This window comes from Myodes glareolus, chromosome 12 (genome assembly GCF_982192425.1).
Source record: "Myodes glareolus chromosome 12, mMyoGla1.1, whole genome shotgun sequence".
Taxonomy (NCBI): Eukaryota; Metazoa; Chordata; class Mammalia; order Rodentia; family Cricetidae; genus Myodes; species Myodes glareolus.
Genome location: NC_142037.1, coordinates 2,228,086 through 2,255,898, shown reverse-complemented (window position 1 = coordinate 2,255,898; position 27,813 = coordinate 2,228,086). Strand labels below are relative to the sequence as shown.

At 44.5% G+C, this 27,813-nt stretch overlaps 3 protein-coding genes across 3 annotated transcripts in view; 1 reads left to right on the top strand and 2 right to left on the bottom strand.

Annotated features, from left to right (window-relative positions):
* Nucleotides 1-8,243, top strand: part of LOC148120073 (uncharacterized) — a 32,998-nt gene extending 24,755 nt beyond the window's left edge. The window contains exon 2 of the mRNA XM_087911864.1: nt 1,195-8,243. Coding sequence (XP_087767990.1) covers nt 5,531-5,893 — 363 coding nt within the window. The 5' untranslated portion in view covers nt 1,195-5,530 and the 3' untranslated portion in view covers nt 5,894-8,243. The remainder of the gene's footprint in view (nt 1-1,194) is intronic.
* Nucleotides 2,448-3,389, bottom strand: Or10g3 (olfactory receptor family 10 subfamily G member 3). Its single transcript, XM_048435576.2, has one exon. The coding sequence runs from the start codon at nt 3,387-3,389 to the stop codon at nt 2,448-2,450; it is 942 nt and encodes a 313-aa protein (XP_048291533.2).
* A 16,205-nt stretch (nt 8,244-24,448) lies between the features above and the next one.
* LOC148120072 (olfactory receptor 10G2-like) lies at nt 24,449-25,448 on the bottom strand. Its single transcript, XM_087895855.1, has one exon. It carries the CDS (start codon nt 25,403-25,405, stop codon nt 24,449-24,451), a length of 957 nt encoding a protein of 318 aa, XP_087751981.1. The 5' UTR covers nt 25,406-25,448.
* Nucleotides 25,449-27,813: the final 2,365 nt, after the last annotated feature.

The following is a 27,813-nucleotide window of genomic DNA, read 5'->3' as shown; positions in this document are numbered from 1 at the left end:
ATCCTTAGCTGCCTTGGAGCTTGCTTTGTAGACCAGGCTGGCCTTGAACTCACAGAGATCCACCTGCCTCTGCCTCCCAACTGCTGAGATTAAAGTTGTGGGTCATCGTCACCAGGCTATGAGTCTGTTTATTAACCCACTTTCATGAATACAACACGACTGGTCTTTTTACCTCTGTTATGACCCTTCTCTCCTCTTGAACACCTAGGCTTTCAGGGTGCTGGGATCACAAGCACACACCATGCCCTCTTTCTGTCCACACTCTATAAGTGATGGGATTAAAGGTGTGAGCCTCCACTCCTGGTGTTTTTTTTTAATATTTATTTATTTATTTATTTATTTATTTATTTATTTATTATGTATACAATTCTGTCTGTGTGTATGCTTGCAGGCCAGAAGAGGGCACCAGACCCCATTACAGATGGTTGTGAGCCACCATGTGGTTGCTGGGAATTGAACTCAGGACCTCTGGAAGAGCAGCCAGTGCTCTTAATTGCTGAGGCATCTCTCCAACCCTAATTATGAAAATTTGGCCTTTAGCATAGTCTTGTCTCAATTAGCTCTTATAACTTAAATGAACCAATTTCTACTATCTGCCTTCTGGCACACGACATTATCCCTTGTCCACCTTGCACCTCCTGTTTCCTCTCCATGCCTGACTGGCAACTTCATCTTTCTTCTTCCCAGAAAAGTCCTGCCTATACCTCCTGCCTATCTATCGGACTTTCAGCTTTTATTACACAACAATACATCTTCACACAGTGCACAAATATCCCACAGTAGTATGAATATACTGCATTTTGATGATCGTTTATCCAAGGCATGTCCTTTGGTATTTCTGAAGAATGTTCCTGTGCAAAGGTATATGCAAATATTTCTTAGAGATGTTTTGATTAATCATTTTGAGTTGGTATGTAAGAGTGAAAATTATGATTAATATTGCAAATCTATTGTTTAGTTCTCTGAAGACCTCCATATTGTGTAATGTATAATAATGTTGCACTATTATACATTCTCACCAACACTGCACATGTGTTCCGATTCTGTATGTACTCAACAGGACATGTTGTTTCTGTTTTATTTGTGGTGTTGGTGGATCAAACTGAGAGCTTACAGCATATTAAACAAATGATACAATTGAACTATATCCCAAGCACCGACAATATACTCAGATCATTCTGTTTTTTATTACAGGTCTACAGATCATTGTTAAAGTCGCAGGGACAGTAGAAGCCATGCTGACCAGTAAGAAAAGAGGAAAAAGAGGGATAATTTTCATTCTTCGGAGAAACTTCTTGGCTAACTACAAACTTAAACCAATTTTTATAATTTACTATTTGACCATTGTAGGAAAGATTTAAAGGAGAGTGTATAAGGGACATTATGGTGAGAGGAATCCAATGCTTGGGGGCTGCCAGCTGTACCCAAGGGAGAAGGTTAGTTTCTGTCTCTGCAGAGTTAGATGAACTCGTGGTGAGTCCCCTAGGGATGAACATCCACAGGCCCAGGCTTGCCTGGGAGACTTAGCAGTGCTGGCACTGAGACACAGTGAAAAATGGAGGCACTAATGGGTCCAAGCCAAAGGTCCCACGAAATTTACTCAACTTTTAGGCCCTGGAAGCTCAGTGAAAGCCTGCTCACCTCACAGACCCAGACCGTGAAGTGCTCCTTTGGACTAATTATGCTGGTCCACTTCCTACTTCTCTCTCCAGGTAAAATTTCACTAGGGCTTTTCCCATGTGCGTCAGGAAATGTATTATTGAAGAAGCTCACACACACACCACACACCACACACACACACACACACACACACACACACACACACACACACACACACACACACACGGTTTTTCAAGACAGAGTTGATCTGTGTAGCTATGGCTCTCCTGGAACTCATTCCTGCCTCTACCTTCCAAGTGCTGGGATTAAGGCGTAGGCCACCAATGCCTGTTAGAATTCTTGAAATATTTGAAAAGACCACATTGTACTCCTGCTTCTGGGTTGCTTAATTTGAAAAGGCACCATACTGGGAGAAGGTTTATTCCTTTAGCTGGCAAGAATCCCCGTTTACCCATTCACTTACCTGGGGTGGCCATAGGGTTAGGAATCCAGCAAGCGTCCCTAGTTCCTTGCTGAGGTATATACTGAACTATTGTAGAGGGGCTTGACCGATGATGCCCAGGACACCGAAGGCTCACTGGATTCTTCAGAGTGGCAAATGTGCTAACTTGGTTGGGTGACTGCATGTTACTATCTACTTCTGTGGTGATGGGAGCTGTTTGTCTGGAGGGGAAACTTAGAAACTGCTAGGAAGTTGTCTTTTCCCTTCGTTCATGTTCCATCTCCTTGTGTGAATCTGTGATCTACATAGATAAGAAAACCCATGGAGGAAACCTCCTGAAACCCAAGCTGAAATCGGGGTGTCTCCTCAGTAGAGGAGAGGCTCCTCAGACCTCACTCTTAGTCTTCTGCCCTCCTATCATTCTCCTCAAGGCCAGTTTCACCTCCTGGTTCCTCAGAGTGTAGATGAGGGGATTGAGGAAGGGAGTGATGGCCGTGGGGAAGAGAGCCGCTGCCCCATCCAGGACGCTGTGACTGTCAGGGCGCAGGTAGATGAAGGCGCAGGGCACGTAGTACACGGTAACAATAGTTACGTGGGCTCCACATGTCGAGAAGGCCCTTCGCCGCCCATCAGCTGTGCGGATTCTCAGGATGGCCCGAATGATATAGATGTAGGAGAGGAGGATCAGGGAGAAACAACTGGCAACCACCACTCCAATATCCACAAAGGTCACCAACTCATTGACTGTGGTATCTGCACAGGCTAGCTTCAGAACTGCAGGGATGTCACAGAAGAAGTAATCTACCTGGTTGGGACCACAGTAGGGCAAGCGGAAGGTTAGAATGGCTTGGATTGCTCCATGGATTGAGCCAGCCACCCAAGCCCCAGCTACCAGCAAGGTACTCAGCTTAGCAGACATGAGTACCGGGTAACGCAGGGGCTGACAAATTGCCAGGTACCTGTCATAGGCCATGGTGGTGTAGAGGAAACACTGGGAGCTGCCCAGAAAGTGATAGAAATAAAGCTGAGCCACGCAGCCCCCGAATGGGATGGGCTTCACACCTGGAGTGAAGTTCATCATGAGACGGGGGACGATGATGGTAGAGATGCCCATGTCGATGATGGAGAGAGCACTGAGGAAGATGTACATGGGGCGCGCGTGGAGCTGTGTGTCTGCACAGACTGTGATCAGGATGAGCAGGTTCCCCAGCTGAGTCAGGATGTAGATTAGTAAAAAGAACACAAGCAGGAATGTCCTTAGCCGGGGAGGGTGGGGGACTCCTGTCAGGATGAACTCAGTCAAGAGTGTGTGGTTGACTCTTTCCATCTTTGGGAGGTCTGTTACCTAGAGGATGGACAAGCGGGGTGAGCATAGATGACCTGGAGGTGAGGGGGACTGAAGGGGACTGTGGGACCCTGGGGCGGTAGTGGGGAGTTCTGTGCAGATGTGACCCACGTGGGGGACCTGCGTTCTCTTCCAGGAGTGTTGTAACTGAAAGCTCATGAGCACAGAGCTATTCTCTCTCTCTCTCTCTCTCTCTCTCTCTCTCTCTCTCTCTTTCTCTCTCTCTCTTCTTTCTCTTTCTCTCCTGTCTCTCCTCTTGTAGTATTGAGTACTCACTCATGCTGACAGTCACATTACTGCTGAACTATATTTTCATTTCCCTTCATCTCTGTTTTGTTTTCTTTCAGTGAACAAGTGGTGGCAGTAAATTTTTATAAAAAAAAATCACACAAATGTAAAAACATTCTAAATCTAGGTGTGATAGATAGTTCATGCTTCCTCTGTTTCTAACACTTGAATGGTAGAGGCAGGGAGATCAGGAATTAAAGATCATCCTTGGGCACATAGTGAGTCTGAGCCAGCCTTAGCTATCTGAGAAAAAGAAGAATAAAGAGAAAAGAAAAGAAAGCCGATCAACTAACCCAGGCAAACAGCAACAGCTGAACTTCAGAAAGAGCACACCATGCTAGTGACTTACAGATTCTGGCCCCTCCGCTCACTCTCCAGCCTCTAAGAGAGGCTTATTCTCCCGCCGGAGTCCTGTGGTACATTCCTGACTATGTGCTCAGGTGACAGCTTTGGACTGGGTGTCACTGGTTTTCTAGTTTTCTGGGGCTCCTGAGTCATAGTGTTAATGTGTTCACAACTACAAAAACTTGGTCAGTCACATCTTTCCCTCGATAAAACTCTGGGAAATCATTTCGCACCATTTAAGTACTGAAGAGAACAATAAACCAAAGAAACACTTCATCAGCTCACAGTAAGACAGTTGGTCCTGTGCCTGAAATGGTGAGTCTACTACAGGACACTTACGTGGTCACTATTAGACATCAAATTAGGGACTGTATGCATGTTTCTTCATTTTGAATGGAAACAAAGGGATTTTTTTTTTTTTTGAGACAGGGTTTCTCTGTGTCACAGCCCTGGCTGTCTTGGAACTCACTCTATAGACCAGGCTGACCTCAAACTCACAGAGATCCGCCTGCCTCTGTCTCTCGAGTGCTGGGATTAAAGGTGTGCACCACCACCACTCGCTTTGGAGAAAACAGAGTTCGATACAGTTTATTTAATCTGGGCTGTTTTAGTCAGGTAAACTATCAGGATCTTTATCTAAGGGACACTTCCACCTTCTCCTTGGATGCCTGGTCTTCTCCTTTAGGTGGCAGTGAGGATCTATTGATGGGGTTTTCCTCCATTTTCTTCTCAAGTCTGAGTCTCTCTCAAAGTAGAGTGTCCACTGCCCTGGAACGTATTTCCCCGAATTCTTACTTTTCACACAATTTTTTGTTTGTTAAAGAATGTTATTGTCTTCCTCCTTTTCCTTCGCCTTCTCTTCCTTCTTCTCCTCTGCCTCCTCCTCTTCTTTTCTTCCTCTTGATCTTCTTCATCCTCCTCCTTTCCATCATCCCTTACTCCTCCTTCTAACCCCAGTGCTGAGAATTGAATCTAGGCTCTTGGGTTATGGGAGGCGAGTTATGAACTACACCCCAGCGGGGAATGTTCTCTCTCTGTCCAACAAGAGTAATTCTTTTGCAGAAGTTCCCATTGCTAGTGAGCTGTAGTTCATTCTCAGCATGAATTGCAACGCAGTCTCACGGATGTGGAGAGAGTATTTCTTAAGCCTGTCCTTGGATGACAGGACCTCTTAATAGGAAGAATGAAGGGCAAGTCCTGTTTATAACACTGCAAGTCTATTTGATGCGGAGTCTTAGGTGCAAAATTTTCCTGCCATTTCTTTTTCTTCTCAGTTAAATATGAAATGAAGAGGTAAACTTCCCTTCCCTTCTGACTATCAACACTATCCCCTCTGGGTCATGGCCGTTATCATAGCTTTTCTTTTAAGCATGGAGGTTGAAGTTGTTATCTACAGAGCAACCACACTCTACGGTGTAGTTTCAATTTATTAATATCCCCAGACACGGCCCTGAGACAATTTAAAGCCTTCCAAGGACAGGGATAGGGAGATGGAGGAGGGAAGAATAGAGAGAAGAGGAGAAAGAGGAAGGAAGAAGCATGGGAGAAAGGGAAGGAAACCAAGTACTGTTAAAGCCTCATTTGGGTGGAGACGCAGCTCCACGGAGAGCACCGGCCAGCAACACCGCGGCTCCACGGAGAGCACCGGCCAGCAACACCGCGGCTCCACGGAGAGCACCGGCCAGCAACACCGCGGCTCCACGGAGAGCACCGGCCAGCAACACCGCGGCTCCACGGAGAGCACCGGCCAGCAACACCGCGGCTCCACGGAGAGCACCGGCCAGCAACACCGCGGCTCCACGGAGAGCACCGGCCAGCAACACCGCGGCTCCACGGAGAGCACTGGCCAGTAGCACTGCGTTACTCTGGTTTCAGCCCCAGCACTGAAACAATAACACTGCATTCTCTCCCTCATTGAGTGCAGTAGTAAAAATCATAACATTTCGTATACATATACTTATACATGTAAAGAAGAATTTAAGAACAAGAAGCCATACATTTTAGCGGGGTCATAGGAAAGACTGGAGACATGAACAAATATTTTAGTTGAAAATAAAATAAAAAACCAAAGCAAAACAAGACAGTTTATAGAGTAATAATATCATTTACATCCAGGTAGAGTTCTCGTAATCCCTAGAAGTTAAATGACAGAAAAATCTCACAGATGAATAATGGAGTGTGGCCAACCATGCCTCGTTGTTGCTAGTCCAGAAGTTTCCTGTTTTATCAAATATCCACAAATAGCAATCAAAAATAATTTAGTAAAGCACCAGTTTGAATGAGTTAAAAGAGTCATAGAGCCTAACTTGGTGTTAGTATCCTGTTTCAAAACCTAGATGACTCAGTGGACAGAACTGGTACTCATGCGACCTGACGACCTGAGTTCAATCCCAGAAATCAGGTCAAAAAGCCTGGCAGGCTGGTGCACGGTTGTAACCTTTGCTTTCCTTGGCCAGCAAGGTGGAAGGCAGGAAAAGGAGAAGTGAGCTGGGAGCAGGAGACGGGCGAACGGCACAGCAGCTCCCGGGACAGCCGGCTCGGAGTACAGAGCATAGGAGAGAGATCACCTCGGCAAGGTGGGAAGGCAAAAATCTCCAAATACAAAATACACATAGATATAGTGAAATGTATTTTTTAAAAATTTTAATTTTGGGGGCTGGAGAGGTGGCTCAGAGGGTAAGAGCACTGGCTGCTCTTCCAGAGGTCCCGAGTTCAATTCCCAGCAACCACATGGTGGCTCACAACCATCTGTAATGAGACCTGGTGCCTTCCTTGCCAGCAGTACATTGTATGCTTAATAAACAATTTAAAAAAAAATTTTTATTTTGTGTTGGTATTTGCCTGCATACGTGTCTGTCTGTGTGAGGGTGTCAGATCCTGCAGAACTAGAGTTACAGAGGGGCCATGTGATTGCTAGGGACTGAATACAAGTCCTCTGGAAGAGTAGTCAGTGCTCTTAATTACTGAGCCATCTCTCAGCCTCAAAATGCCTCTTTTTGAGGTGTGTCTCTTGGTCTCATGTGTCTGATGATGGCTTGAGTTTGTGCTATTCCCAACTCCACCCTGTGCTGACACTCTGAGCATATTGCCATTGTGCAAAGTGTACACAGTACTAGAAACTCACCCAGGTCCCTTTACCGACTGAGCCACGCCCTCAGCTCATGTGCAAGCTCTATAATAAGAATCAGTGTTTGTTGCTGTGAGTCTACAAAATTAGCAATGCTTTTCCACCACCTACCATTTTATCTCTAGTGTTTCCTTCATTATTATTTATCTTTTTAAATAGGGAGTACGGGGGGCTGGAGAGATGGCTCAGCGGTTAAGAGCATTACCTGCTCTTCCAAAGGTCCTGAGTTCAATTCCCAGCAACCATATGGTGGCTCACAACCATCTGTAATGAGGTCTGGTGCCCTCTTCTGGCCTGTAGGCATACATGCAGATAGAATATTATAGACAAAATAAATAAATAAATATTAAAAAAAATAAATAGGGAGTACGTTTATTCATCGTGTACAATGAGATTCACAGAAAAAAAGGAAGTGCCAAAGAAGGTTTGGTCTGGGAATATATACATCAGTTTAACAAAAGGCAGTTGTGGAAAAGTGATTAGATAAAGGAAAGGAAGTTGGGTTTTTAGGGGAGTTGGAGACGACAAGCGTTTGGGGGAGGCTAATGGAAGATGAGAACTTTGTAGCAACTTTGTAACCTGCATATTCAAGTTGATGTTGCTTACAGTGATGGGCCTTCCTCTCTTCTTGGTCAGGGAAACAGAAATAGCCACATGTAAGAAAACTTTCAAGGCAATTTAATTTTCATGGACTGCAGTTTGTGTTACAGTTACATGAGAAAACTTAAGCTGTACTTTTTTAGGAAGCGAGGGAGCAGGGAGCTCATTTTACACCTGTGGTGTCTTAATTGCCTTTAGCTCAAAATAATCTTTGTGCAAGTAGCATTAATTGTTTGTTTTAATTTTTTTGAGACAGGGTCACGGTTTAGCCTTCCGTTCTTGCTCCCCTGTCTCTTGGGAGCAAGCACTGAGACTACACATTCCTATTGTTCATCACTCATAGACTCAGTTTCATATTTGGGAGTGACATATTTGGATCCCTCTCACTAGCAAATACTGATACAATTTTATATTTGGTTTGTATGTTTATCATCCTTTAATTTGCAAGGATTTATTTTGTTTGCTCCTAACTCTACTTACATGTCTCATCTCTTGTCCTTTTCCTGAATTTTACAATAAAGCTTTTAAACAAAAAATAATCTAAAAATGAACTACATGAAAATGAATATGTGTGTGTGTAATGAAAAGTGTTGTATTGAAATCTGAGACCAGAGACTAACACATTCCAAAAAGAATATGAAATCTGAGGGCTAGTTGTGGTGATACACGCCTTTAATTCCAGCACTCAGGACATAGCGCAGAAGGACCTCTAAGACTTTGAGGCCAGCCTGGTCTATGAAGGGAGTTACAAGTTTGGCAGGGCTGGCTATTTAGTGAGATACTCTCTTAACAAAATCAAAAACCAAAAACCAAAACAAGCAATAGCAGCAGCAGCAGCAACAACAACAACAAGAACAACGAAGAAAACAAGAAAAGAAGAATATGAAGCCTGTAGTAACAATTTGGATTATGCCTTTAAAATATGCACGGACACAACCACCAGATTCCATTTGTTTAATCTAATCTTCAAATTGTGAGTAGAGAACTCTTAGAGCTGGGGAAGAGGCTTGATGAGGGCCCCACAGGATCACAGGTAGAACCACTGCAGACACCAGACACTCTCACCCTCACAGCTCACACTAAGGACAGCCAGTGAACTATTGCTCCTGAGGAGGAGCTTTGGAGAAAGGAGGAGAGGCAGTGTCACATGATTTAACAGAACAGAAGAAAACATCGTTGGAGAGCAGAAAGGAAATTATGCCCGATAATAAAGAACAAACTGAGAGGTGACAGAGTGGAGATATCCTTATGGCTCTCCCCCAACCTTCTCCTGTATTTGAAACTTAGGTATCTGGGAACACCGTCCTGTCTCTTTAGCACCCCTCTGCATTAGCTGTCAAGCCTCCAGAGGACTCTGAGAGATGGCACTCATACCGTGCTGGTGTGGAAGGGAGAGGGACTCTCATCAGGAGGTGCCAGCGTCCACTGAAGAAGGTCCGTTTGCAGACTGGGAGAAGGGGTACGCTCTGGCTGGAGAGTTCTACATCCCACGGGGTCAGCACTAGCCAGCGTGAGGAGCTGACGGGAGAAGACTCAGTGCCTGACTGAAGCTTGAGTTATTTATCATTTGTGGATCTTCTCCTCCCTTTCCTTGTGGACTGGGGAAGATTGAGGTTGTTACTGAAGGTGGTCCCAGCTGTGGTCCATTTTTGCTTTGTTTTCCCAGAGGCACTTATGTGTGTGAGCTCCTTAGTGTGGGGACTGTGGGAACAGCACCCCAGTGAGAAGGCAGCTCTCATGTCTGTAATCTGTCTCCTGGGAGACTTCCTTCCGTTCTAGCTTTCTCCAGTGTTATAATACCAGGTGGGACCAGCTCTGAGGGGCTTCTCAGGACTTGGCGACCTCCTATGTGTGGTTTCCCTTTGCTCTCAAAACAGATTTTGAAGTTGGACAAAGCAGGGAAGGAGGAGGTGGTGAGGAGTGGGGAGTAGGTGGCAAACAAGGAAGGAGGAGGAGAGAGGAGCACGGCTATCAAAGGTGAAGACTGTTTTTATTAGCACAGTCACAGACCATGAATTAAACTTTCTTTGAATGAATAAGTTATTATGATAGATCTTCACAGAGTAAGAGAAACATGACCTGACTCTCAGGGTCACAAGGCTACTTAACATATTTATGTTATAGTTTATTTTGTTTTTGCTACTGGGTCTCATGTAGTTGAAACTAAGTTTGAATCCCTGATCCACCTGTCTCCACCCCTGGCATTGTTGTAGGTCTTCTGATCCATCTATCATGTGAAATGTGTTTGCACACGCTTTTACAGTTGTGTTTGTGCACATGTACGGTATGGGGTGGATATTCTGGTGCGTCTGTTGAGTTCAGAGGACACTGTGGGTTCTGGGAAACAAGGTCGGGTTATTAGACTTGGTGGCGAGTGGCTTTATTGCCTAAGCTATCTTGCTGGCCTCTGTGTACAATATTTTAAGTCCTTCTCTATGAGATTCACTATTGTTGTTAATTTCTTTTTTTAATCTTATTTATTTATTTACTTATTTTTACATACCAATCCCAGCCCCCTTCTCCCTCTAAATGTATTTATTCAGTTTTTTTGCAACTATATAAACATTGAGCACATTACTCTGTATCTCCTACCTCCTTTCCCGATTTCCACTCTCAATTGTCTCCTTTGTCTTCTAGACAAACCTGCTTCCACTATTCACACACACAGTATCTTTTTTTGATTTAATATTTATTTGTTTATTTAAATTTATTTTTATTTGTTTGAGAGTTTCTAGTTTTGTACAATATGCTTTGATCATATTCACTTTGCTTTTCCAGCTCTTCCCAGACCATCCCCCTCCTCTGCCCTCCTAACTTTGTGTCTTTTGTGTTGTGGTTTCTTTATCTCTCTTTTTGAGACTGGATTTATTTGTGTAGCCCTGGTTGTCCTGGAACTCTTTCTGTAGACCAGGCTTGTCTTGATCTCACAGAGATCTGCCTGCCTCTGCCTCCCATGCTGGGACTAAAGCTGTGCAAAGCCACACCCAGCCTGTTTTTCTTTTTTAAACACATTTATAAAATAAAAAATATTTTATTTTTTGAGATTATAATGTAATTACATCATTTCCCTCTTTCCTTTCTCCCCTCCAAGTCTCCCCCCATACCCCCTGCTCTCTTTCAAATACATGGTTTCTTTTTTTATGAATTTTTACATTCTGTTTTGTCAGTGTTCTATTACTGTGAAGACACTATGACCATGACAATTCTTATAAAGGAAAATATTTAATTGAGGCTAGTTTACAGTTTCAGAGTCTATGTTCAGCATGGCAGGAAGCATGGTGGCATGCAGGTAGACATGGTGCTGGAGGAATTTTACATCTGGATCCATAGGCAGCAGAAAGAAGAGAGACACTGGCCCTGACTTGACCTTTTGAAACCCCAGAGCCCAATCCCAGTGACACACTTCCTCTAACATAACAAGGCCACACCTCCTAATCCCTGTTACGTAGCACCACTTCCTAATGACCAAGCATTGAAATATATGCGCCTATGGGGGTCACTCCTCCTCAGACCACCACCTCCCCCTAAATAGAACCTGCTCAGTCTGTACACAGGTGTCTTTCCCAACCAAAAGTCAATTATCCACTATACCCTTACATTAAGGGTCAAGGGAGAAAACACAGAGGGCCTAAGTCAGCCTCACAGTATCTCAAGGGCACCCAGCAGCCCCCTTTTGAGTCATGTCCAAGCTTATGCACATGTGTTCAAAAATAATAAGACGAAACCTCAGCCAATTAAAAATATACTAATGTAACTGCAGCTTGCTTAACCAATTAAGTTTGAGATGGCCTAATTGCTCCTGAAACCCCCTTAACTATGGTTAAAAGGAGCCTACAGTTCTTCTGGGGAGGGGTAGGCACCATTTTGCACAGACGAATGACCCCACATGCATTGGGCATAATAACTGCTCTTTGTTCTTCCATACTGTTTGAGTCTGGGGTCTTCTTCAGCGTTTCCTCAGACCCTACGCAATGTTATTCGTGTACATGTTTTCAGGGCTAACCATCTGGTATTTTGGATGACCTTGGGGAAGACCGTTTCTCTAGCCCCCAGCATTTCTTGGCCCTTTGGTCTTTCCTCCGTCCACTCTGACATGCCTATTGTAGTCCTTGTTCAGCTGTTTACGCTGCTGTGTTTGTGTGACTTTATGCATGTAGCTTCTGACATTCCCAGGAGACAGACTCTCACAACAAGCTCCCTGATCTTCTGTTCTTTCTACCCCCTTTTCACAATGTCCCCTGAACTTCAGGGACTGGAGTGTTTTATAGACGTATCCGTTGGGACTGGGTTCTACAACTCTACACTTTGATTGGTTATGGTTTTCTGTGGTGCTCTCCATTTGTGGCAAAGAGACATTTCCTTGATGAATGCTGAGGACTGCACTTATCTGTGAGTACAAGGACAAAGGTTTTGAATGTAGTTAGGAAATATGCTGGTTTAGTAAATTGGTGGTTGTAGGTTTTCCTCTAAGATCCATGCTTCACTAGCCCGAGTAGTTGGCTGTGTTTCTAGTACTAGGCATGATTTCCCCCTTAAGTCAGTTTTAGGTTCAATTAGAGAGCAGTTGGTTACTGCCCAGGTATGTGTACCGCTACTGCATCCTCAGGGCTATGGTGCTATGCTGGCCCTTCTGTAGTTCATAGAAGTCATAGCTGGGAGGAACCGTTGTTTTCTTTCCCTTCGGAAGCTTACATGGCACCTGGCTCAGGGGGCCTGGGTCCTGTGTCTTCAGCAATAGAGGCTGCTCTTCCACATCTGGGGACAACCAAGGGCAACAGAATTGGCTGTAATATTCTGAAAGTCTCTTGAATATCTTTGACCAACAACTCAAAAGACTTATACAGAGTTACATGTATTACTGTTTTTTTAAACATAGATCATTGATAGTATAATTTTTATGACTTTTTAGACATCCTGTTAATTTACCCTCTTTTTTGTAGTTCTCCCCACTCCCTAATTAGAGTCCCCTTTCCACTTCCGTGGTCAAACAATCGCACCCCACCATCCCCTCTCCACTGTTGCTCATTCTTTCATCTCAACAATGGCCCCTTTCTACTTTCTTGTTTTTTCAGTTACTTCAGAATACGTATTCACTTCTGAGGATTTGAAGCTCAGAGCCAGAGATGAAAGAGAACATGTGATTTTCGTCTTACCTCATCAGTACAGTCTTCTCTAGTTCCACTGGAGAAGAATGTGGAGGGTCTGGCTGAGCAGAGGCTGATGTGGTATAGGAGGGGCTGTGTTGACACACAGGCAGGGAGGGTGAGTCCTGTGGGATCCGAGAGGAAGATTGCAGCATATGCAGGGGCGGCCGACTTAGGGTCTGTCTGGGATGTGATAACTGGCTACATCTGGAGGGTTCCGGAAGGTTCGTGCAGCAGTTTTTATTTTTACTTTTTCCTTTTATTGATTCTTGTGGATTTTACATCATGAATCCCAATCCCATTTCTCTCCCTGTCTCCTTATATTTGCCCTCTGCCTTTGCAACCTCCCCCAATCAAAACCAAATTAAAAAACAGAAACAAAACAGAAAAAGGAAGAAACTTGTAGTGTGGACCTTTGAGTCACACAGGTTTGCCTTTAGTCCATTCATCTTTACTTGTAAATATTTATTGCCACGAGTCACAGGTCTGACATGAGGCCTCTGGTGTCTGCTACATCACCAATAATGGGCTCTCACTGGGTCTCTCTAGGATATTCTGTTGTCCTATATCATGGAGATCCTGCTGTTTTGGATCTCTAGGTTTGTCCCTTTGCATGCTCCAACAGTTCATAGATGAGGTGAATGGTGGGGTGGGCCATCTTATAGCCCTGGGTCATGTCCTGGGTGGTAGGTGACTTGGTCTGCTTGTTAGTTTTCCCTCATCATTGCTACCAGGAAGAGCTCTCCAGCACTGCCTGTGCTAGCTAGAACTGGGGCCAGTTCTCCTGCTTGTGGGCCCTCAGATTTGGGTCCCCCTCATTCATATCGGTAGTGTGAATTTTTATTGGTTTGATAATAAAAACCTGGAGTCAGATATCAGGGTAAATGCTGAAAGATCAGAGAAGTAAAGGAGCAGCCACTAAAGTTCTTTTAAAAAAATGAAATGAAGCCCTGGCAAAGCTGAAGCAGGCATGGGCAGCCCGTAGATGGCGGTTCTGTTGAACTTGTCCTTACTGGGTTTCATGGTCTAAGTTGATGAGTTCAGCTGATCAGGTGTCTTCCTCAAGATGGCGCCAGATCTCATTACAGATGGCTGTGAGCCACCATATGGTTGCTGGGAATTGAACTCAGGACCTTTGGAAGAACAGGCAGTGCTCTTAACTGCTGAACCAACTCTCTTACTTCTATAAAACTCTCAAATAAAAGATGGGTATCTGTTAAGTGAAACCATGTGATTCTATGAAAGGGTCTCAAGAATTTATTTAGGCAAAAAATGGGATAAACATTCACTGATACAGATTAGATGCCTCTGCCATCCAGTTGCTAGGCCCAGGGGAACTGGGGTCCACCTTCCCAAGTATGAAAGTGAGAGAGTATCCTCCCCTTCAGCTTTTAAGTGGTCATATGCAAGACAAGCCCACACCCTAGGGCTTGCTGCCCCAAAAGTCATTGAAATCCCACAACACTTTCCCTTTCTTTTTTTTTTTTAAATAAGAAGGTTCTAATCCTAACATAAAACTATCTACAATAAGAACAAGTATCAAGTATTGTATAGGGAAAAGAAAAGGTAATAACATAAGCAAAGATGAAACTACAACCTAGAACAACATCAAGCAAGAAACGTTCTAAACGTCCAGGCCATAGGTAATTGAAAAATTACAGAGATTTGTCAGGGCCCGTGGGCCCCGACATAGATAACTATTTTCCCTAGCTGAACTGGTGCGGAGGCACAAGGAATAACCAGACACAGCTTACACGGTCATCACAGAAGGGCATCTCAGGCTTCTCTCTTCTGAAGATCTACCCTTTATTCTCTCAAAACGTCTCTTAATCCCCTGCTCAACTGAGGTGAGATACCTCATTAATATTCTCTTTCCCATGGGAACACGCAGCTAGGGACAGTACCTGCAACTAAGTCATCAGCTTCAGCAAACACCTCTCCCCAGACGATCTACATTTATAACCAAAGAGAAGGAGTAGCGCCCTGGCCATTGTTGAGGGTAGTGACAGGCTGTCTGCAGGTCCACGTGACCACCTCAGGTGGGCCTATGGCTTCAGAGCCTGGCTGCCACACCAATATAGAGATATGGGCCTACAGAGATTATGACAATAGCTGTCCTATCCTGGAGAGTCTGAGTCTTGTACCTAATCTGCCCTGGCTAAGATGTGAGAGGATTGTAACTGTAACTATCTAGTCTAGGTATCCTGTCTCTAAAAGTTCTCCGACTGAATGTCTTGAGCTCCTGTCTCCTTCCACCTTATATTCCTTTCTTCTGCCTGCTTTATATTCTTCCGTCTGCCCAGCCATACCCTTCCTGTCACCACCTTCCTAGTGCTGGGATTAAAGGAACGTGATTCCTATATATTGGGATTAAAGATGTGAGCCATCACCACCTGGCTCTGTTTCTCTTTTAGACTGGATCAATCTCGAGTAGCCCAGGGTGGACTTGAACTCACAGAGATCCATCTGCCTCTGTCTCCCAAATGTTGGAATTAAAGGTGTGTGGCCTGGCCTCTATGGCTGGCTAATGGCTTAACTCCGCACTCTGATCTTCAGGCAAGCTTTGTTAGATCACAAACAAAATACCACCACACATATCGCCAGGCCAGGCCCTCTCTCCAGATTGCTGTAGAGGGAGTATGAGTGAGTGGTGGGGTCAGCTCTCCTGATCTCATACTTCCAGGGCTGGCTTACCTGTGGTCACCCCTCCAACAGCAGGGTCGGCTCTATTGTGCTTGTAGCAATTTATAAATGTAGGTTCTTGAGCTATAAATTTTCCCGGTAGAAATGCTGTGTCCCAGAGGTTTTTTTCTTTTTTAATTTTTATTTATTTATTATGCACACAGTGCTCTGCTTGCAGGCCAGAAGAGGGCACCAAATCTCATTACAGATGGTTGTGAGCCACTATGTGGTTGCTGGGAATTGAACTCAGGACCTTTGGAAGAGCAGGCAGAGCTCTTAACCGCTGAGCCATCTCTCCAGCCCCTCCCAGAGGTTTTGTTGTATTGCTTTTACATTATCATTTAGTTTCAGGAAATTTTTTATTTCTTTCTTGATTTCTTCTTTGATCAATTCATCTTTCAGTAAAGAGTTGTTTAATCTCCATGAGTTCACACTTTGTATCTTTTTTGTTGTTGATTTGTTTGTCAAGACAGTGTTTCTCTGTGCATCCCTGACTGTCCTGGAACTTACTCTGTAGATCAGGGCTGACCTTAAACTGAAAGACGTCTGCTCGCTTTTGCCTCTTAAGTGCTGGGATTAAAGGCATGTACCACCATCACCTGGCTCATTGCATCTTTACGCAATCTAGAAACCATAAATGAGAGAAAACTTAACTTATTTGTCTTTCTGAGACTGGTTTAGCTCCTTTAATGTGATGATACATAGTTTCATCTATGCTCTTTGATTTGACACAACTTCCTTCTTTATGATTGTGTAAATTCTATTGTTTACCCATACTATAGTTTCTTTACCATGGACACCTAATTTAACAACAGCTGTGGGTTGTGTGAATTATGCTGGAATAAACATTGATGTGCAGGTATCTATTGGAGGAAGCTAACTTTTCTTTTGTGAGCAGTTTTCAGTAAGGGCTATGTTCTAGGTTAGAGATGGCAGCCGGTGTCCGCTTTTCCTTTCAGCTCTGGGACCCCATCATGTCCAGACCCATGCAGGCCCTGTGCTTGCTGCCCTGGTCTCTGAGCTCATACGTGCATCGGTCCTGCTGTGTCTAGAGGACACTGTTTCCTTGGTGTTCTCCATCCCTTCTGACTCTGGCATTCCTTCTGCATCCTCTTCCATGGGATTCTCTGATCCCCGAGGAAAGGGTTTGAGAGAGACATTTCATTCAGGGCTGAGTTTTTCAAGATCTCATACTCTTTTTTTTTCCTCAAATATTTATTTATTTATTATGTATACAATATTCTGTCTGTGTGTATGTCTGCAGGCCAGAAGAGGGCACCAGACCTCATTACAGGTGGTTGTGAGCCACCATGTGGTTGCCGGGAATTGAACTCAGGACCTTTGGAAGAGCAGGCAATGCTCTTAACCACTGAGCCATCTCTCCAACCCCCCTCACACTCTTTACATAATGTCTGGCTGTGGATCTCTGTATTGATTCCTACCTGTGACAGAAGGAAGCTTCCTCGATGATGGCTGAGCAAGGCACTGATCTATGAGTGTATCAGAATGTCATCAGGAGTCATTTTATCACTACATTTTCTTTTTTAGATTAGTATTACTAGGTTTTATTCTAAGTCCCTGGGCTATTATCTCGTCTTAGGTTCTTGGTAACCCAAGCACTATCAGATATGGGTTCTATCTCATGGACTGACCTTAAGTCAAAAATAGATATTGATTGGTTACTCCCATAAGTTCTGTATCACCATTGCCCTAGCATATCTTGTCGGAAGGACACTACAGTGGATAAAGGGTTTGTGGCTGACTTGGTGTTTACGTTTCTCCTTTGGTAGCATGCGGAGTATCTTCCTGTGCCCAAGATGCTAGAACATAGGGGTGAAGGCTCCATGTAGGCACCAACTTGACTTCTCCATGTTCAGTCAGTTGTGTAGGTGTTTTCTTCAGCAGTGGGATCTTGCCATCAGCTTGTGGAGAGCACCTTATCATCTTGGCAAGAGCCTGGGTTGTTTGGGGATCCCCACTGGGGCCCTTTGGTCAACAACCCAATTAGATATAACCTAGTCCTGGTACTGGAAGTGTCGTTGGTGACAAGAGAAGACTAGCTAGGACTGTCGCTCCCATTATTTGGTGATTTCATTTAGATCTTCACATATACATTTATTTTAGGAAGCTTCTATTGCAGTAGGTTTTCATACTACCTCTCAAATGAGCCTAAATTTTAGCTGTTTCTCTCTGCATTCCCTCCCCCATTCCACTCTCCTCTTCCTCTCCCCACTTGATCTTCCTCCCCATTCTAGCCGCCACCATCTATCCATAGCTATCTATTCTATTTCTGTTTCCTATGAAGATCTTATAGGGCAAAAGGGACAACTGGAGTAGGAAACCAACCAATCACGGAGCACTCTGACTCTGAACCCAGAGTCAGAGAAAGAAACACACCCTGTATTTGAGACCTGAGCCGGGAAAGAAACATCTTTATCCCTGAACCCAGGATTAAAGACATGTGCCCTGGCTCTGAAACCAGTGTCAGAGAAACACACATTGTCCCTAGATCAGAGCCAGTGAAAGAAATATGCCCTGGTCCTAAGATTATAGCCAAAAAGCTAAAAAGGACCAGAGAAAGAAACACAGTTTGACCATGAAGTCAGAGCCATCTCTGCCCCTGACCAGCTAAATTGACCAATCCCTAAGCAGGGAAAAACTAACCCATCCCCCTTCTCCCTGGGAAAACTCTGCCCCTAAGAACCCTATATAAGCCTCTCCACCCTTTCAGTTAAGAGCTGGCATTAATCCCTCCCTGGCAGAGGCAGCCACTCTTCTGGATTCCTCCTTCACAAATAAATCTCTTTCTCAAAAGAGTCTTGGGTGACAACCATCATTTGCGCAGACCAGAAGAACTTGGTCGGGATATCCCTTAGGAGACTGAGCTGAAAAACCTTGCTGAGATGCTCCCTAGGGGGCCTCAGCAAGGTGAAGCAGAACAGACTTTTGCTAGGATGCTCCTTAAGGGGGGTTGAGTAAGGCCAGGCAGGAAAAAGTAACTTTTAGCCAGAGCCTGAAGGAGATTGCTACATTTCTGGAGGGGCCTTCCCCTCAGCAGAGTGTTAGCAAAAGAAACATCTTGGGCAGGAGAAGCAAATAGCTTTGTTAAGACGCTCGGTTAAGGGAACAGAGCAGAACTCAGCTGTAGCTGCTCTCCAGGAGAAGAGCAGGATCCCTATATCCTGCTGGGAGACCATCCCCCACCACACCCCAGGTTCAGGTAGCCTGGCTTCCCTATAGTCAGGACACCTGTACTCCAGGGCTGAGCTCTCCTATTGCAGTTCCAGCCTCCAGAGCTGTCCTATCACAGCTCTACAACACTTCCCCCCCACCAGAGCTGTCCTACTGTGACTCTATCCCCCCAGAGCTGTCCTATTGCGGCTCCACCCCCTCCAGAGCTGTCCTACTGCGGCTCTAAGTATAGACTGGCTTCCTGATAAGTCAGGCTATCCCTGCAGCATTACTGAAACACATTCCTCTACAGATCTTGCTGTACTATCTAGTTCCTTACTCTATACCTAACCTCTGTGATTCTCATATTGTAGCTTGGTGATCTTTGACTTAAAAGCTAATATTAACCTATAAGTTAATATTTGATCATATTTGTCCTTCCGGGTCTGGGTCACCTTATTCAGAAGATGTTTTCTAGTTCTATGCATTTACCTGAAAATTATATGATTTCACTTTTTTAATGGTTTAGTAACACTCTGTTGTGTAATACACAACATTTTCTTTATCCATTCTTCTGTTGAGGGATATCTGGATTGTTCTCTGACTATTTTGAATAAGGCATCAGTGAACAAGTTTGACCAAATATCCTTTGGGTATTTGTCCAGTAGTAATATAGCTGGATCTTGAGGCAGATCAGTTTCCACCTTCCTGAGGAACCACCACACTGATTTCCTCAGCGGCTGCACACATTGTTAGTTCCACCACCAGCGGAGGGGAGGGAGGAGTGTTCCTCTTGCTCCGCATCACTGCCAGCATGAACTGCCACTTGTTTTTATTGATCTTAGCCATTCTGACAGGTATAAGATGAAATCTCAAAGGAGTTTTGATTTGCATTTCCCTAATAGCTAAGGATGTTGAACATTTAAGTATTTCTTAGCCATTTGAGCTTCCACTTTTGAGAATTCTCTGTTTAGATCAGTACCCCAATTTTAAATGGGGTTATTTGCTTTCTTGATATCTAGTTTTTTTTGAGTTCTTTATTGTAGCTACCAAGGTCTTTTTTCCTTCTCCTGGCTATTTGCAGGGCCGTGTGACCTCCGGCTCCCTGGAGATTCTGCACTAGCACTGGCTTGAGGGGTTAGCTTAGGAAGAACCTGACTCTCTTTGTTATGGTGATTCCACCTCTATTCAAGGTTCTAGCAGTGGGCCCATAGCCTGGCCTCCCCCAGCTGATTCTGCCTGAGGCGCCGGGGTCTTTAATCTTCTTCTCCTGCTTCTGTTGGGAGGAGGCCTTGCCCTTTCTGATCCCGCTTGCCCACTTCTATAAATACCCGACTTGAGTTTAATAAAGTTGCCATTTACTCTTGGTAAATGAGCAAAGGTCTCTTTTTTGTGTGTGTCTGTTTTAAACCCTCAGGACAGTCATCCATTCTCGTGGGCCCGAGTTCGGGAAGGCGCGCGCCTGAATCGGGTGTGGGTATCCACTGGAAGGCGGGGTCTAACACTTTATGGATTTTGAATTTTAGTCCTCTATCAGATATGCAGTTGGTAAAAATCTTTTCCCAGTCTGTAGGGTGCCTCTTGGTCTGAATGACAGTGTCCTTTGCTATGCAGAAACTCAGTGTTATGAAGTCCCATTTATGAATTGTTGGTCTTAGTGCCTGTGCCAATAGTGTTCTGATCAGGAAGCCTTTTCCCATGCCAATGATTTCAGGGCTAGTCCCCCTTCTCACCGATCAGGTTCAAGTGTATCTGCCCTTATGCTGAAGTCCTTGATCCACCTGGAGTTGAGTTTTGTGCAGGGTGATAAGTGTGGGTCTGTTTGCATTCTTCTACATGTGGACATCCAGTTAGACCAACACCATTTGTTGAAGGTGCTTTCTTTTTTCCCTGTGTATTTCTGGCTTCCTTATTAAAAATCAGGTGTGAATTCATGTTTGGGTCTTCAATTCTATTCCATTAATTAACACATCTGTTTTTGTTGTACAGTTTGAGATCAACACGTCTGTTTTTGTGCCAATACCATGCAGTTTCTATTACGATAGCCCTGTTGTTCAGTTTGAGATGGGGTGGTGACACCTCCAGCAGTTCTATTAGTCAGGATTGTTTTAGCTCTCCTGGGTTTTGTGTGTTTCCATATGAAGCTGAAAATAGTTTTTCAATTTCTGTGAAGAATTGTGTTTTAATTTTAATGGGGATTTCACTAAATTTGTAGATTGTTTTTGGTAGGGTGGCCATTTTTACTATATTAATCCATGAGCATGGGGGAGTCTTTCTTTCTTCCTCTCTTTCTTTCTCTTTCTTTCTTTCTTTCTTTCTTTCTCTTTCTTTCTTTCTTTCTTTCTTTCTTTCTCTTTCTTTCTTTCTTTCTTTCTTTCTTTCTTTCTTTCTCTTTCCTTCCTTCCTTCCTTCCTTCCTTCCTTCCTTTCTTTCTTCCTTCCTTCCTTTCTTTTTTTTTTTTAAAACATTTCTTATAGTTTATTTAACTTTTATTTTATGTGCATTGGTATGACAGTGTCAGATCCCCTGGAACTGGATCTTCAGACAGTTGTGAGCTGCCATGTGGGTGCTGGGAATTGAACCCTGGTCCTCTGGAAGAGGAGTCAGTGCTCTTAACCACTGAGCCATCTCTCCAGCCCCTTCGTTCTTTTTTTTTTTGATGAGAAAGTAATTTTATTAAATTATAAAAGTTTCCATTTCCGCCCCTCCTCCCAACACCCTCCCACTCCCCCCACTCCCTCTCCTCCTCCCTCTCCATCCCTAAGAGCAGTCAGGGTTTCCTGCCCTGTGGGAAAGTTCCTCCCCCCTCCCTCCAGGTCCAGGAAGGTGAGTATCCAAACGGACTGGATCCCCAAACTCTAGTATATGCAGAGGAAACAAGTCCTAGTGTCATTGTTAATGGCTTTTCAGAAAGACTCCGGGCTGGCCACATTCAGAGAATCTGGTTGGATCACGTCCTCGTTCAGTCCCAGTCCAACTGGCCGTTGATGGAGGAGGGTTATCTGTCTATTGTGTTATTTTCATTGGTCAATAAAGAGACTGCCTTGGCCCCTTGATAGGACAGAAAATTAGGTAGGCGGAGTAAATAGAACAGAATGCTGGGAAGAGGGCTATGAGGCAGACGCCATGGAGCCAGCCACCAGGTCAGACATGCTGAATCTTTTCCGGTAAGCCACTACCTCGTGGTGCTACCACGAGATTATTAGAAATGGGTTAATATCAAGATATGAGAGTTAGTCAGTAACTAACTCTCTAGAGATAATGGGCCAGGCAGTGTTTAAATGAATATAACTTGTGTGTTATTATTTCTGGGGCTAAGCTAGCTGTGCGGGAGCTGGGCAGGATGAAAAGCAGGCCTGCCCGCAGCTCCTTTCTACAGGCCTTGGTGAATTCTCATTAGATCAGTCCCCTTGTATCAGTGGGTGATCGCACCCCTCGCAGTCCTGTTTTCCTTTTTCATTTTCTTCCTCCTTCTGCTCCTCATTTGGACCTTGGGGGGCTTAGTCCAGTGTTCCAATGTGGTTCTCCGTCTGTATCGCCATCCATCGTCGGATGAAGGTTCCCTCTGGTCTTGCCTTCTTTGCTCACGTTTTCTTTCCTTCTGCTTCTTGTTTGGGCCTAGGGAGTTAAGTCCAGCGTTCCAATGTGTGTCTCTGTCTCTATCTCCATTCATCGCCAGAAGAAGGTTCTGGATGAAGGCTGGCCCTTTCTTCCTTTCTTAAGCACTTTTTTTTGTTTTTTTCTTTTTAAAAAGATCTGTTTATTGCCGTAGGAGTTCCTACCACCAGTAACCTTTCAGTTACTCGTCCACTTGGGCATGGACTCTTATACTATAAATGTGAAGTGCACGTCAGGTCTCTTTTCAGGCTGCGGGATTCGGTTGCTGTTCCCCTTTCCAGCAGAGGACTGTGATCTGTGAGTCTACCCCTAAATAAATAACCTTCTATTATACTCAGTTCTGAGCTAACGTCCCTCTGCAGTTTATTTATTATGTACACAGTGTTCTGCCTGCATGTATGCCTGCAGGCCAGAAGAAGGAACCAGATCTCATTATGGATGATTGTGAGTCACCATGTGATTTCTGGGAATTAAACTCAGGACCTCTGGAAGAGCAGCCAGTGCTCTTAACCACTGAACCAACTCTCCAGCCCCAGGGGAATCTTTCCATCTTCTAGTATCTTCTTTCATGTCTTTAAGTTTTCATTATACATGTCTTTCACTTGTTCTGTTAGAGTTATGCTATTTTTTTTGAAGGGAGAGTCTATTGGGAAAGGTATTGTTTCTCTAATTTATTTTTCAGTGTTTTTGCCATTTGTGTATAGGAAGGCTAGTTAATAAAGCTATACCACAAATAGCCATGAAGCAAGCGTTCTGTTCTTCAGGATTCCTACCTAATGATCATACAGGTTAGCTAAGGAAAAGCGCTGTTTTAGATTTCTAAGAACTGTAGTCTTACAGAGAAGAAGATAGAAGTCATGGCCATGAGAGTTAGGAAAAGCTTCTTTAGAACTAAGGATTTTTCTCCAGGTCCTGAATGAAGTATAAAATATCAGTTAACCAACATGGAGGAGGAGGAAGCATATCAAGATATGGTACTGGAGAGAAATCTCAGCTGTGAGAGAACACACAGATGTTTAGGGGATTGCAGGTAAATCAATGGGGATGGATGAACGAGATGAGGAGGTAGAGATATTTTCAGGGATGAAGAACGTTGGGATTGGATGTACAGGGCTTTGAATTCATGCCCAAAAGCCCATCTTTGTCTTATGTAGTGGAAAACCAGTGAATATTCAGGGGAAGAAAAATGAAATGTTTAGTTTTCAATCCCAGAAAAGAACTTCTGGTAGTTATGGTGAAAGATGGGGCGATGTGGAGCCTGAGGGACATTTCTGGGGCAGAATGGACAGAACTTGGTGAACTACTACAAGGGGATGAGGAAGAGGCTGGATGGATACTCCAAGGCTCCAAAGAGTTTCCAAGGGAATGCTTGAGAGGATATTTGTCTTGACTTGTGCAAAGTGACCCCAAGTGCTGAGAGCTTAGGGAGTTAGGTTGCAGCAAAGAGATGGTAGGAAATGGAGTCCTATTACAGTGTTCCCTCAACCTGCTTAGATGTTCACTCCTTACTGTTAGGTTGGGGGCGTAGGTCCCAGCCCTCAGGCCTGGTCTGGACTTCAAATCCCAGCAGGCCAGGTCCTGACCCCTCCTTGGGGGTGGGGTCAGGACCACTCCCCAAGGTACTTACGTGATCCTCCCAAAAGAAGAACACGTGGTTCCTCGTTCTTCCTCCCTGGGGGGTCGCGTTTCTGTGGCTTCCCAGTTTCCCCCTCGGGGCCACCAGAGAGCGCAGATCTCCCATTAAACCTGGATATTTCTTAATTTGGCTTGTTTTGATTTGGCTTGATTGGGAATTTTTGCATTGTCGTGGAGCTGCATTAGGAAATATTCCTCACACTACCATCAACATTTGTGTAAAATAGGAGTTTTTCTGAGGAATGGATCAGAAACATGTAAAATACCTGGGCAAACTATTGATATTTTAAAGGACACCAGGGACATTTGTGGTAGTAGAATTGGATTCAGTTCATCCTAAAATATTATCAGGGTATTAAGCTTTTGTCCCATGAGGAGCAGTTGTTAAGGAAATGACAGTGCTGATGGTGCGTGTGGTGCCCGAGCCCTGGCTACTTCTCTTCAGCTACATTCCTTCTTCCTGCTCTGAGCCTCTTCAGAGCAGACTTCACGTCCTGGTTTCTCAGGGTGTAGATAAGGGGGTTCAGTAATGGAGTGATAACAGTGTAGAACACAGCAACGGCTCCGTCCAAGGGGCTCTTGGAGCCTGCCCGAAGGTAGATGAAGATGCAGGGGACATAGTAGACTGTGACCACAGTGAGATGGGAGCCACACGTGGAGAAGGCACGGCGCCTCCCATCAGCAGTGCGTATCTTCAGGATGGCGAGAACTATGTTGGCGTAGGACAGCAGAATCAGCATGAAGCAACTGGCGGCCACTACCCCAATGTCCACAAAGGTCACAAGTTCATTGACTGTTGTGTCAGCACAGGCCAGTCTCAACACTGCAGGAATGTCACAAAAGAAATAATCCACTTGCTTTGGTCCGCAGTAGGGCAACCGGAAGGTCAGGCTGGCTTGAATAGACCCATGGATGGAGCCAGCTACCCAAGCTCCAGCCACTAAGATGGTGCATAACTTTCCATTCATGAGCACAGGGTAGCGAAGAGGTTGGCATATTGCCAGGTACCTGTCATAGGCCATCAAAGTGTAGAGGAAGCATTGAGTACTGCCTAGGAAGTGGAAAAAATACAGTTGAGCTACACAGCCACCAAATAGGATAACCTTGCTGGCAGGAGTGAAATTTAATATAATTCGAGGAACAATGACTGAGGAGAGCCACATGTCCAGGAATGAGAGCACACCTAGCAGGATGTACATAGGACGGGCGTGCAGCTTGGGGTCAGCCCACACAGTGAGCAGAATGAGCAGGTTTCCCAGCTGTGTCAGGATGTAAATGAGGAAGAAGACCAGGAAGAGGAAGGTTCTTAGGTTTGGGGGGTGAGCCAAGCCGAGGAGAATGAAATCTGTCACTGCATTGTCTAGCGACGTGTTTCTGTTTCTTCTCATGTCTTAGCCTGCTAAGATGAATCATGAAGTTAGACAAGGGGCTACTATAGGGGGCGGAGGTAAGACAATGATTTTATCCAGAAATGGGAGCTTAGGAGTTACACAGAGAACTGTGTGATTTGGATTTGCCATCTGCTTAATCTAATTTCTGTTGCTGTGCCTAGTTCCCTGCTTCTTTCACTTCACAGCTCCAGCTTACATCAGGCATTTTGAGAAAGTCAAGGTGGGAACTGAAGCAGCTAGGCGCACTGCCGCTGTTGCGCAGGGAAACACGTGCTCTGTGCTGACTTCACTTTTGCACAGTTCTTAGCACTGTAGGGAATGGAGCCCTCACAGTGGGCTGGGTGTTCCTAGTCAGTTAGCTATCAAGACAAGCCCAGGTCACCTGATCTACACAGCTCCTCAGGTGACAGTCTCTCAGGTGAGTCAAGAGTGTATCAAGCTGTTAGTTAAAACTAAAACAGTGTCAGTCATCAGAGTTGCCTGGCAAAATAATACCTCAGGGCTTGCTACATTGTTGGGAGAGGCTACACAGAAATACTGGAAATGAAGTAACAGAAGGATGCCTAAATCAGCAGATAATACCACACCATGTGACTGTGCCCCAAGGAAGAACCAGGGAGAAGTGAATTTCAGTGGTTTGGAGAGGTGTGGAACTATTACTTCACAATTTCTGTCTGTCATATTCATTTCTGGTTAATTGCTTCACAATGTCTGTCCTGGCTAGATTTATGTCAACTTAACACAAGCTAGAGTTAGTTATTAGAGAGGAGGAAGCCTCAATTGAGAAAATGCCTCCATGAGATCTGACTGTAGGCAAAATTGTAGCGCATTTTATTAATTAATGATTCATGGGGGAGGGCCAAGACCACTGTGGGTAGTGTATCTCTAGGCTTGGTGCTCCTGGGTTCTATAAGAAATCAGACTGAGTAAGCCATGAAGAGCAAGCCAGTAAGCAGCACCCATCCATGACCACTGCATCAGTTCCTGTCTCCAGGTTCCTGTCCTGTGTGAGTTCTTGTCCTGACTTCCTTGAATGATGATCAATGATATGGAAGTGTAAGCCAAATAAACCCTTCTCTCCTACTTGCTTTTGTTCATGGCGCTTCAACACAACAATAGAAACTCTAAGACTATGTCTCTTCCTATGAGACTAGGACTTTTGTGATGTGGTCCTGGGTATTTCTAGCTTCTTCAGGGTTCTCAGAGTATCATGCCCACCTTCCTTTTGGACCCGTGTGTACTTGGATCCATTCTAACACATTTTTATTCCTCAGTATTCACTTTGGCTGCCACTTCCTTTGAGAAGAGTTCCCCCAACCAACAGTCTTTGAAGGGATAAGAACTCCTATTCTGAAAGGTGATTGCATTATAATTTAAAGGCAACATTTGCTTAATGTTTGCTTCTTTCTTCTTTTGTGTTTATAATCTACTTCAGCTCAAGAACCAAATCTATTTTGTTCTTTGATATATCTATAGCAGCTGGACTATTGCTTGGCAACTGGAAGATAAATGAAAAATATTTGTTGGCCAGTTGGCCAGTTATGTAAATAATGCCTTTTCTATTGATCTTCTGTGATCATATTTCTCACATTTCATGCTACAGTCTGAGCTATAGAAGAAGTACTTTGAGCAATCGAATTCATGTTCAATGTAAGAAAAGCCCAAGGCGCAGTCGAATAGAAGGTACCTGAACTGGCCTTGTCCCATAGTCAGACTGATGACTATCTTGAATATCACCATAGAACTTCGTCCAGCGATGGATGGAGATAAAGACAGAGACCCACACTGGAGCACTGGACTAAGCTCCCAAGGTCCAGTTGAAGAGCAGAAGGAGGGAGAACATGAACAAGGAAGTCAGGACCATGAGGGGTTGGCCCACCCACTGAGACAGTGTGCCTGATCTAATGGGAGCTCACCAAATCCAGCTGGACTGGGACTGAATGAGCATGTGATCAAACTGGACCCTCTGAATGTGCCTGACAATTGGAACAGACTGAGAAGCCAATGATAATGGCACTGGGATTTGTCTCTACTGCATGTACTTGCTTTTTGGGATCCTATTCTATTTGGATGCACACCTTCCTAAGCCTGGATGGAGCGGGGAGGGCCTTGGACTTCCCACAGGGTAGGACTGGAGGGGAAGGGTGAGAGGGTGAGTGGGGGAACGGAAGGGAAATGGGAAGAGGGGAGAAAGTGGATATTTTGAATGGTATTATTTATAAAGGAATAAAAAATAAGTAAATAAAAAAGAAAAGTCCAAGCACAATCAGTATGTTCTGTTTGTTCAGGAATATTACACTAATTTATTTAATCATCTGAGAGGGATTCATTGGTTTGGATTATGTGGGTTATAGAAGCATTGAGTGTTATAGGATCTGATCTTTGGTACTTACCTTACTTTTTCT

Coding starts and splice junctions, on each gene's coding strand:
- Or10g3 (XM_048435576.2), bottom strand. CDS start 3,389: ATGGAAAGAGTCAACCACACACTCTTGACTGAGTTCATCCTGACAGGA.
- LOC148120072 (XM_087895855.1), bottom strand. CDS start 25,405: ATGAGAAGAAACAGAAACACGTCGCTAGACAATGCAGTGACAGATTTC.